General features: G+C 36.0%; 1 protein-coding gene across 2 annotated transcripts; it reads right to left on the bottom strand.

Annotated features, from left to right (window-relative positions):
• Nucleotides 1–4,414: 4,414 nt before the first annotated feature.
• On the bottom strand, nt 4,415–9,956 carry GPR15 (G protein-coupled receptor 15). Of its 2 annotated transcripts, XR_009740727.1 has the most exons (2): nt 8,302–9,956; nt 4,415–5,804 (listed from the first exon to the last, which is right to left on the bottom strand). XR_009740727.1 is itself a non-coding variant. In XM_061438433.1 (1 exon), the coding sequence occupies exon 1, from the start codon at nt 9,838–9,840 to the stop codon at nt 8,752–8,754; it is 1,089 nt and encodes a 362-aa protein (XP_061294417.1). In that variant the 5' UTR covers nt 9,841–9,956; the 3' UTR covers nt 7,175–8,751. The 2 variants fall into 2 exon arrangements, 1 of the variants encoding a protein (XP_061294417.1); XM_061438433.1 differs by lacking the exon at nt 4,415–5,804 and having other exon boundaries at nt 7,175–9,956.
• Between the last annotated feature and the right edge of the window lie 2,250 nt (nt 9,957–12,206).

Raw genomic sequence — 12,206 nt, 5'->3', positions numbered from 1 at the left:
TGCAAATGTTCTGAAAGAGAGCATTTGAAATTAATTGGCAAGACCTATAGTCAACTATCATTCTGTTGAACCAGTTCTAATTTACACTTAATCAAAAAGTTAAAATACGCAAAAAATAATGTAAAAACTGCACCTACGTACTCAAACTAGGCTGACATTTAACTTAATGGGCAAGTCAATTTAGGAAAGGAAATTGGAATCTTTGACCCAAATAATTACTTGCTGCGTTTGATATGAGAACAAATGCGACTTGGCTGAGCTTTAATTTGGTAAGACTTTGTCCAGAGTCAAATCATCCCAAAGTTACGAATAAGGAATTTAAAATTGAACATGACATTTAAAAAATCCCTATTTTTGACTGTAGAGGAAGACGCAAAGTTGTACCAAAATATTAATGTGTATTTTATGCCACATGTGACCATTTATTCCAGCATCTTTTAAAGTTTAAAAAAGAAAATACATATTCATTATAGGAAATATAGAATATTCATAAAATGTAAAGAAAAATAAATTAAAATTAAAAGTGAATCTGTCCTTGGTTCTACTATATAAAAAAACCATTATTAACATTTTAATATATTCCCTAAATAAAGCAAGCTGAAGTAATTATTCTTTGCGTTAAAAATAAATAGCAGGTTTAATACTTGAGTACCATGCTCTCTTATGCTTAAAAATCATATTTTATTTTTCCTTAATTGTGGGCCAGTAATTATTAACCTTATTATCATTTTACTTTGTAACATTCTTAATTCCCCTTCCTAAAAATGCTGCATGGTAAATATTATTTCTTATTTATTGTAAATTTAAATCAAGTTTTTACCTTATGTTTGGGGTAGTTTATAATGTTTGTAAGTTTACAGTGTTTATAAGAAGGCTGAGCACTGAAGAATTGATGCTTTCGAATTGTGGTGCTGGAGAAAACTCTTGAGAGTCCCTTGGACAGCAAGGAGATAAAACCAGTTAATCCTAAAGGAAACCAGCCCTGAATATTCACTGAAAGGATTGATGCTGAAGCTAAAGCTCTAATACTTTGGCCTCCTGATGTGAAGAGCTGACTCATTGGAAAAGACCCTGATGCCGGGAAGATTGAGGGCAGGAGGAGAAGGGGGTGACAGAAGATGAGATGGTTGGATGACATCACCTACTCAATGGACATGAGTTTGAACAAACTCTGGGAGAGAGTGAAGGACCAAGAAGACTGGCATGCTACAGTTCATGGGGTTGCAAAGAGTCAGACATGACTTAGTGACGGAACAACAACAATAATGTTCCTAATCTGAGAAACTTCTGTGTTTCTCAAAGCTACATTGGAGAGTCCCTACTGAAATCAGGAAGCCATTTATATAAATGTGCCTTCTGAAAAGTGTAAACAAAGTTCCTGAAAGACAGGAGCACTGGCTACTGAATGTCTACTGCACACGGATCAGGGCAGCTTCTTGGCATAATGAATAGCACTTAATAAGAAAGATGGGTGAAACTTCAATTTCTGGACCAGGTTAGGCTGCATTGCCCACACTGTCTATAGCGTGAGCTTTGGCATTAGATTTACTTTTTTTCTTGCTATGGGTCAGATCAGATCAGATCAGATCAGTCGCTCAGTCGTGTCCGACTCTGCGACCCCATGAATCGCAGCACGCCAGGCCTCCCTGTCCATCACCAACTCCTGGAGTTCACTCAGACTCTTGCTATGGGTATATTCTCAGAAATCTGGGACTAGAAACATTTGAAGGATAAAGAAAATGAAACTATGATTCTTACTTAGTACCTATTCACGCTTAAAAAAAGTGTTTTCCTGTGAAAACCTCTGTCATAATGCTACTATCCTTTAGTGTGGGGTTGGGTGGGAGGGGAGTAAAATAGATAATTGTCCATTTCTTACATGCAGCCTGTATCTGTTTTTCTAGATAAGGATTTTTAGTGACTGTTGGATGGAAGATGCTGTTTCTGAAACGTCATAATTAAGAGATCATGGGAAACTTGTTACAAGAAAATGTTTTTCTTTTGAAAAAAAAAAAAAACCACACAAACTTTCAGTAAAATGAACTTCCTTCTCCCTCAGGCAATGTTAGTCAAGAACAGACAAAGGGTTTGGTGATTTGAGAGATTTGCATTGGAAAAAATAATAAACAAGTGAAGGTTGTTAACAGAGTCTATTAAAGAGTAAGGGAATCAGAGGAAAAAAATATGGCATTGTGGAAAAAGCATGAGCTTTGAAATTGCATAGGCTTCAGTTTGACTGAAATCAGGTTTCATTTTTTATTCAGTTCCTTAAGAATTATGTGAAACTTGATTTCTTTGAATTCTGTTTTCTTCATCTGTAATCTAAGATGGAGTTATTTATCAACTATTATTTATCAAGCTCTTAATATGTACCAGTCTCTTTTGCAAACAGTGCTGCAATAAAAATGCATGAATCTATATCTTTGCATGTTGCCATAATTACATTGCGTGGTAAAATCCCAGAAGTGAAATTTCTTTTCATAGATTTTCTAAATCCTGTAGAAATCTTAATCAAGTTATACTCAATCAATAGCCCAAGAAGTCTTGCCCACACTCCACACCTTTAATTCTGGTAAGCTTCAGTATTTAATGTTTAAATATTTGCTAACTTAATAGGTAAAATTATTTTTTTAATTTTAATTTGGTCATCTTTGATTATCATGCTAAATATTTTCATAAGTTTACTGGCAGTACTTTGAATTATCTAAGTGAAACTACTGTAATTTAAAATCCTAAAGTCTGTGTAAGTTCTGCAGTTCTGCATTGACTTCATTTTTCAATTCTTTACTAAACTATTTTTATTAATGCATACAAGTCAGATCTGCATTGCATGAACATCTTTTTCACTAGAAATAGAGTTGCCATTTCCATCTACCTTCAGCTCCTCTGAATCTGTTTTTTTTTTTGCTTTAAACATGAAACCACGGGGGAAGTTTCGTTTCTCATTTACCACTTCTCCACCTGAGTTGTCAGTTTTGTTTTTGGTCTAAACAGAGGGTTAAGAGAGAGGGCATCTCATTAAATCACGGTCTTTGGGCAAGGTTAGAGTAGATTTATCTACTTTACATAACTTTTAAAATTTGTTTGAAAATAAATTGAAACCAGAGGTGTTCTTATGTTTAAAATAATCTTTTACACCTAAAAATCTTTAAGATCAGTAAAAGTATCTTCATTGGGGGATGCCAGTGATGGGGATGCACTTTCTTTAAGAAAATATGGATGATATTTAGGAAATAACCATATCAAAATGGCAGTTGCATGAAGAAACTTGTGTATGGACAAATACTGGTTTTTCCCTAAACATTGGAAAAGATTATATAAAGTGATTTGACTTGTCATTTTCTCTGCATATATCAAGTTCTTGTTGGATGGTAGTACTCCATTCTTTGATTTAAAAGATAACTAGAGGCTTGTAAACTCCATGAGGAAGTAAATTTTACCTCTATCTCTTTACATTCTACAGAGTCTAGTAGTGCCACATATATATTAGATGACTGTGAGAATGAGCTACTGGTTCAATTTTAACAGGAAATTTTAATTCATTTGTGTTTTTATTGTATTATTACAATATCAATTGTCTTATTACAATATAATATTATGTTATTTTATTGTATTAGTTGATATGTTTATTTTTTATATATGACATTTTCTTTTGTATTTTATGTTTACTATATTTTTTCTTTGCCTTATTTTTCCCTTTCTTGCATTCTATCAAGTACTTTAGACTGAATATTAGCAACAGAAGTCAGTGGGTATTTATCAGCTGTATTTGTACATCATGTGTTTGTGTGTTTGCATGTATGTGTGTGAGACAGAGAAAGAGAGAGAGAGAGATGGAGATGTGGGGTTGAGGGGAGGGGAGAGAGAGAGAGGTTTTGTGAGTGGATGACTGCAGTACCCCTGCTTCAGAATCCATAAATTATAATGAGGAACCCATCAGTTAGATTAACAAATTTCTGGCTGTCATAATGCATTGTGTACAATAGACACGTTGCACTCACACTTTGATGTTTGAGATATTGACTATTTTCCAAGAAACTCCACTGGTCTAGGCATAAAAGTATAAAATTAAACCACTGACCTATGATGGGATGAGTAATGACTTAATTAGCAGTTTAGGCTAAATACTTAGAATTGAGATCTCAATTTTGCTTTATTTTCTATACATCATACAGTATCTCTGAAGAGGTTAAACTTTACAAAATTTGTATGGAGTATTTTATATGCTATACTGGAATTTTCAGATTTAAGAATTTGTGAGCATTTTACAACAGACAGTTCTTACACACTGTCTATATGGAAAAAAAAGCAGAATTGTCTGCTAAAGACTCTGCCACAGAAACTTTTTTAAAAAAATTTAAAAGTCTTTACTCACACAAGTATTGATGAAAAAATTTTATTTGATCTAAGAACATCACAAGAATATCTATAACTTCTGCAAATACAAAGTATTCTAGCAAAAAGTACCTTTTATATTTCATTTAAACTAATAGTAATAAGGAAATAAAATCTTTCTAATCATAATTGATAGAGGCTGCTGCTGCTAAGTCACCTCAGTCATGTCTGACTCTGTGCGACCCCATAGACGGCAGCCCACCAGGCTCCCCTGTCCCTGGGATTCTCCAGGCAAGAACACTGGAGTGGGTTGCCATTTCCTTCTCCAATGCATGCATGCATGCATGCTAAGTTGCATCAGTCATGTCCGACTCTGTTGATAGAGGCTAGCAGATAAAAACGCTAAATTTTCCACCAATATTGACAAATATGAAGTACTCATAGAGGAAGCCTAACTCTTGTTAATATGGAAGTGATAGTAAACTAGCTAATTATTAAATCTCTTAATTAGAAAAGAAAAAAAATCACTGAATAATGTCAGATTGATGATATCTTAGGGCTTCACTGATAGCTCAGTTGGTAAAGAATCCTCCTGCAATGGAGACCCTGGGTCGGGAAGATCCACTGGAGAAGGGATAGGCTACCCACTCCAGTATTCTTGGGCTTCTCTTGTGGCGTAGCTGGTAAAGAATCCTCCTGCAATGATATCTTTACTCGGTCTGCAGAGCATTACAAAAATAATACGAACACTGTATCATATGAATCCTTCAAATGGGCCACTTGCCTAAAACAATGACAATTCAACTTAGTTATATGTGCCCAACTCAGAAAAGGTCCCACTGTAATTTTAAAGTGCCATTGAATCTTAGAAATTTGGTACTCACATACATAAACCAAGAACTTTTTAGGTTAATAATGCTTGTCAAGTAACAGAATATCTCCTTCCACTTTTAGATTAATAAATGAACATTTCAGTTGAGTTTATATACTATGGTATTTCAACTTGTCATAAGAACTTTCACTTTGCTAATAGTTTGACACATTGGATATTTAAAGAAGGTTTGTTTAAATGTTGAAGTTTAATCAATCTGAGGATGAAATTTCCACTTATCAGATACATTTTGCTAATGTAGTTCTGTTAAGAAACTGACAAAGATAAGAGACAAGAGGCACTCATCTGCAATTAAAAGTCAGAGCTGGAGTAGTTTTTCTCTGTCTACTGACATGTAAAGTCTAGTCGTAACTGCTTACTCACAGAATCGATAAAAGCAAAGAATGTTGACTCAAAGAAAAGAACGGAAAATAAGAACAGGCATTTGCAAGGGATAATCCAACCTACAAGCTCTGTGGAAAGCAGTTGAATCCAGTACCGTTTACAAGTTAGAATTATCCTTCTGCTTTTCCTCTGGATGGCACTGCTCTCTCTCATGGTGGAGGCATCATCTTGATAGCAGGCTCCATCAGGGGCTCTTTGAGAAACAAATTTGTAATTCTTTTATTATTGTTTGACTTTTGTGAATGAGCTGTGCAGGAAAACTGAGGCTCACTTTTCTCTGTGGCATGCACATTTGATAAGTCATTTCTCACTTCTGATATTTCTTGGGGGGATAGAGAATGATTTGAGGAGTTGAGATGAATCAGAGGAAGATTTCTTTTACTCAGCTTCCCATCATACTGTGTATTTCTGCGTCTATTTAAAAATTAACTTGTGACCCCTAGTAACTTATGTCCCCTTTCAGTCACGCACATAGCTTCCTTCAAGACTGTTCTTACTTAGTGTTGTTCTCACTCTGGGGTAATCTTGACTTGTTAGAGAGGACGAACTGTGGGACTCCCAGGAATGCCAGGTTAGTTTTCATCTTTCTATATGGCCCAAATGGACTAAATGTGTGTTTGTGACTGTGTGTGCCTTAATTTTTAAATTAATTATAAGTTATCAGACAACTTCTTATCCAGGCTTTAATGGAGAGCTTTTCTGTGGTAAGTTTTCATAGTGACATATTAATTACATTTATAATGTTTTCTATCAGTTATGCTATCTGTAGAATTATGCCTATATTCCTTCCATCACTGGTACCTTATGAATATAAAATATGCTAAGATTTTTATAAGGCACACAGCATATCCACTTAAAATATTTAAAAGTACAACAGTATATTTTCTTCAGTGTTAAAATGGAAAAATAAAAGGGATGATACAGAAGTAAGATAAACTCTAATATTTGTTAAATGAAAATGATTAAGAGTCATTTAATAATCTAGTTTGGAAATTTTTATGTAACATTCAATAATTAATGATAGAAACAATCATTTTACATAACTTTTTAATATTTAAGGAACTTTTTACTTGTATTTATTAGTCTTAAACTTAAGGATACTATGGGCATGGATATTACCCATGACATTTAGATATGAAAGATTAAAATGATTTGTTCAATGTCCCAACATTAAAGGTGAAGTTAAACCAAGTAACCCAGGTTTTTTCATTTCCTAACAAATACTGCAGCTGATTGGGCTGTTTTCTAAAGGTAGCATTTCTCAAAGGCATTGATTAGTTACAGTGCTTTTGTTGATTTGTTTCTGAAAAGTAAATATCTTGTATTTTGTTTTTACTTAACGCTTGGCAATCTATTTAATTACTTATTTAATTTTTAATTAAATTAATTAATTTTAATTAATAATTTAATTATTTAATTCACTTTTGAAGTTTTCCAAGAAAATTTATTTCTTATGATTTACAGTCTTTTTATTTCTATATCTATGATAATTTGTTAAAACACTGTTAGGGTATCAGTGTTAATTGATATGTTAATAGCAATTAATACAACGTAGATGAACACTTTTATAATGAAATTATATTTTTATTTAATAAAAGTTTAAGAGAAATTAATAAATTAACCAATTTATCAAACCCAAACTTCTAGACAGACTATAAGAAGATGCCCAATATTTGAGATTTCTCTTAATATTAAGGTACATAGGATGATCCTGAATTATGTCGTCTCTGAAAAGATTTGAAGCTTTCTCTGATTTTCAAACCTAACATTTAAAACTAAAATAGTAATTCATTTGTGTCAACAGTGGAGGTAAAAAAACTACTTTATCTTGAATCAAAAGGTATTTACAATAGTAGGCTTGCTGCTGCAAAGTCTTTTGTGGTTGCTGCTAATTACATTTTAACTTCAAAGTTTTGAAAGGAATATAGGTATGAATTGGCTCAGTAAATATTTATCAGTTGAGCGAGTTCTCGAAGGTTTTTGAGTTTCAAAAAACTACATATAAAATATCAGTAACATTTTTGTTACAGATTTTTCCCTTCACCTGAATACTGAGCATCCTGTCTTCCTGTATTATCAGATCAAATTGTGAAATTACATACACCAAGCAAATGATGCTCTAGGGAATGTGCAGCATTAACATTTTAATTAAAATACAAAATGATAATCTGCATGAGGGTGTAGCTAAGCATTAGATGACCTCCAATTATAGTAGTAGTAACATTTTTATTTGATAACTAGATAACTAGGTAATTAAAAACATGTAATTAAAACAAAATCATATCCTAATTTATAAAGGCTAAAAGGAAAACAAGAGCACAGTAAAACCTCATTGAAAAGTAGTTATTATACCATTATAATGAGATACATTTTAACCAATATATCTTATAAGGAAAACAAAAGTCAAAGCTTATTCTATGTCAAAATATTCTTTAAGACCAAGTGGTAAAGTAAGTCCTAAATCATAAACACAATACAGAATGATTTTTTCCCCATGAGGTTTCACCAGCCCAAAGTCACTGTGAATGGTATAGGGTGAAAGATAAGGTTGGAAGGTGGTATGGAATCACCAAATTAAGCGTGATCAAAGATTAAGGCCAGAACCTGACTTCATTACTCAGGAACAAGTAATTACTGAGCACAGGTATATTACAGTTTTTTACTATCTGCATTGTCACCATATTTCTCACCAGTTACAACTGGGTGGAATCCTTTACATGCAGTCCACTCTGGAGCCCAGTATGAAGGGTGGTGTGGATCAAGTTTCCTGAGAGAGGAAAAGGCTGGAATGTGCATTAACACCCATGAAGAAAGGAACTGGTCCAAGCAAGAGCCTTATCTCAGAGTTCAAGACTTAGAAGAGTTGTATTTTGCCCAGTGAACTTGACTGGCAAGGGTCAAATAAGGCTATTCAGCTCAAACCAAAAAAAAAAAAAAAAAACCAAAAAACAAAAAAACAGCATATAACCTAATTATATCCATGAACACCGAGACTTTCTAGATGTCTCTTTAAAAATTAACACTTCTTTGTATTCATAAGCAATATGAATACTATTAGCAATACTTTTCTTCTTTCTTTGTCGTGGGCACAAATGAACCCTTCAATCCCATCAACAGAGCTTGAAATGTCACTGTCCTTTTCAGAGTGACACAGACCTCTTCCTCTTTCTGGCAAAATCCTCTGCGTGAATAAAGTTGGAGAGAGCCTTCGTGAGGTCTGATGTCTCAGTGCTGCTCCCGAAGTCATAGTTCTTCAGGCAGGGGCACAAGCAGCGCACGATGGCCCGACGGATGTAGCCATCAAAGATATAGTAGATGAAGGGGTTGACGCAGCTGTTGGCAAATGCCAGGGGCCCGCACACCTCCATCCCCCGCTGGAGAAAAGCTGAGGACAGGTAGAGTTCTTGCTGCAATCCAGAGACAATAGCCAGGAGTTTGAAAGTATTGAAGGGCAGCCAGGAGAGAACAAAGGCTGCCACAACGATAAAGATGATCTTTATGGATTTCCTCAGCTTTTTGTTATGCTTTCCCGACTGCTGGTAATGGACACACAGCTTCCTTGTGATGCAACAGTAGCAGGACACAATGCTCACCAAAGGGGCAAAAAATGTAAAAATTAAGGCCACCAGGGCCCAAGTCAGTTTGACGGGAGTGGCCCTCTCCTCTGCACAGTATGGTTTACCATCAATCAGGGTAAGCTCCCTGGACAGAAGGGTAGGCAACCCGAGGAGGCAGGAGACAAACCAGACACTGGCACAGACTGCATAGGCACAGTCTCTCCTCCTGACTTTCCTGGATACGGCTGGACACACGATGGCCAGGTAGCGGTCCACACTCATACAGGTGAGCAAGAAGACATTGCAGTGCATGTTGACTGAGATGACGTAGGAGCTTCCTTTGCATAGGAAAGAGCCTGTCCTCCACAGTCCCAGAGATGCTTCTTTATCCACCCAGAGAGGCAAAGTGATGACGAAGATGAAGTCGGAGGCAGCCAGGTTGATGATAAAGATGTCGATCAGTCTTCGGCTGCCCCGTTTGAAATGCAGTGCACTCATGAGAATGAGGTTCCCAGACACTCCAATCAGGAACACAGCTGTGTAGAAGACCGGAAGGAAGACTGATGTATAAGGAACATGGGAGTGGGTCTCTTCAATATCAGGATTGTGACTCGTAACAAAGAGATATTCCAAATAAACCGTGGTTGCTTCTGGGTCCATCACTGGGTCCATCAGCTGCCAAATCTGGTAAGTTTCCTAACCTAGGAAGTTTTTGTATGTGTTTTAGAATATTCTCAAGGCAGCTTCTTTTATACAGCGTCTGCCTCTTCCCCCTGCCCCACCCCCTTCCTTAAAAGATCTTGGGACAAGCATAAAAACAGAGATTAAAAAACACAGTTTCTACCAATCCTCAGAAAGGGCCCACAAGGAACACCACCCTGATAGGTGTTGGGTGGTTGTGGTTATGGTTTTCTTTATTTGCATTTGCCCAGGAGGTGGCTCAGATGGTGAAGAATCTGCCTGCAGTGGAGAAGACCCAGGTTCAATACCTGGGTTAGGAATATCTCCTGGAGGAGCGCGTGGCAACCACTCCAGGGATTCTCTTGCCTGGAGAATTCCATGGGCAGGGGAGCCTGGTGGGCTACAGCCCATCGGGTCGGCCAAGAGCCAGGCACGAGTGAGCGACTAACATGCACACATACACACACAGAAAACTGAGGTGCTCTTTGGCTTTTTTCTTCAAAGTATTCAATTTATTTCTTTAAATTCAAAAGTTAGGAGATGAATTAACTTTTTTTCTCCTACCTACTTAAATTTAAAGACATCTTTGCTTTTCTAACATTGAGAACCCTTTTGATCTAGCCTCCTGTTTCACATACGAGATCCTGTTTTACTTTTAGAATTTTAAGGTGGTGATGCTCAAGGTACTCTTTTCAATCATATCATTGGTGGAATATGAAGACTTTTCAATAGTCTTCCATTGCATGGAGAATAAACTGAAATTTTCCCAAATCATACCAGTCTGCATCTATGGCAAACATGATTCCAATTAATTTCTTCTCATTTATTTGGCTCTTTCAGTTCATGCATAACAGATCCTGTCTTGTTCAGTAAGTTTTAAAAAATACCCAAAATGCTGGGACCACGTCTTGTATTTTTATTATTATTTAAAATGTTTTTCACTGCAATTAGCATAGTACCTTGCATCTAGTAGGTGTTTTGGAAATGTTACTTTGATCCAGTATAATTTAGCAAGGATGAATTCATTGGGGTTTAATTGCAGGCACTGTTGTTATTTATGCAGCTTACAAACACAGGTTTGGAAGGCACAAACTGCTATTTTTCCATTGTTTTCTGTTACTGTAATTCAACAAACGTGGTTTCCTTTTGTTAGCATTAATATCCTTGAATAATATCCTTGAAGGAATTCTCCTTATGAACCCTCAAATAACTATCCTCCACCGGTCTCTAGATTCCCTCTGATCTACTCTTTTTTACACTTCACTTTGATAGGACTGATTTTTTAGCTTCTGAACTCTGACTTTTCAATAAGTGCCTCCACACATCAGTGAACTTCCCTTTTGGAATGACTGACTTGGCAACAGACAACCATATATTAGTTGACACTACGATACAGTGGCCAGTATAAAAGGAAAGCACTACAAAAGGAAGATTTGAGGTTCATTCAAAACACTTGAGGGACAGCCTAGTAGCAGAAGGATTCTATCATATTTTTCTCTCACCTGTTCCCTTTTGTTTAGGAAGACCATAGTAAAACACGACAAATTCTGAAGTTGACTCCTGTTTAAATTCTTTACTGGCTGAAGTAGCTCAAGGCTCCCTCACACTCTTGTGTCCTTCTCACTGTCCCTCCATCTCATGTCACCCTCAAAATTACAGTTTTGGGTTGATATTACTATTGCGTAGAAGAAAATATAATTGCTAAACATTCGAAGTCCTTTCCACTGAATTTTTGTTTCTTCCACAATTAATTAACACATTGTAGAGAACGATCCTGCCTGCTGGGTTCCCTCCTGCCATGTTCTATTGCCATATTCTATTCAGTCTCAGGCCTGTAGTCTGGGTCAGGGAAGGGGGAGGGCTCCCCTGATCTGGGGCAGCTCCAGAAAGTCACTAGGGAGTTGATTTATGGGCCTCAGTCTGTTTTCTTTTGTGTCCTAGGCTGCTCTGTGTTGTCCCTGAGGGAGTGTGGGAGGCCATATCCTTCCCTAAGTATAGGCTGCAGAGGAGATATAGCTAATTAACTTTTTTGACATTTCTGGGATAGAAATCTTTCCCACTGGGCAAGCCTTAAATATTTAATAGAATAACTCAGTCTGTGAGTTTGAAGTAGGACAATGTTTACTTGACAAGGATTGATGAGGTAAACGTAAAATATTCAAGTATTTAAACACTGTGTGTGTGTGTGTTTGCATTAAAGAAGCAATTATATATATATATATATATATATTTTAAAGTTTACTTGTAAATGTACGTTAATTGTACTATTAGAATTTCACATTCTTCAGCCAGAAGTTCTGCTATTTAGAGATAATGTTGATTGTAGGCCTAAAATATTAAACAAATTTTAGATATAT

Source organism: Bos javanicus, chromosome 1 (assembly GCF_032452875.1).
Source record: "Bos javanicus breed banteng chromosome 1, ARS-OSU_banteng_1.0, whole genome shotgun sequence".
In the NCBI taxonomy this organism is placed as follows: domain Eukaryota; kingdom Metazoa; phylum Chordata; class Mammalia; order Artiodactyla; family Bovidae; genus Bos; species Bos javanicus.
Note: the sequence above shows the minus strand (reverse complement) of the source record. Positions and strands in the feature narration are given on the sequence as shown.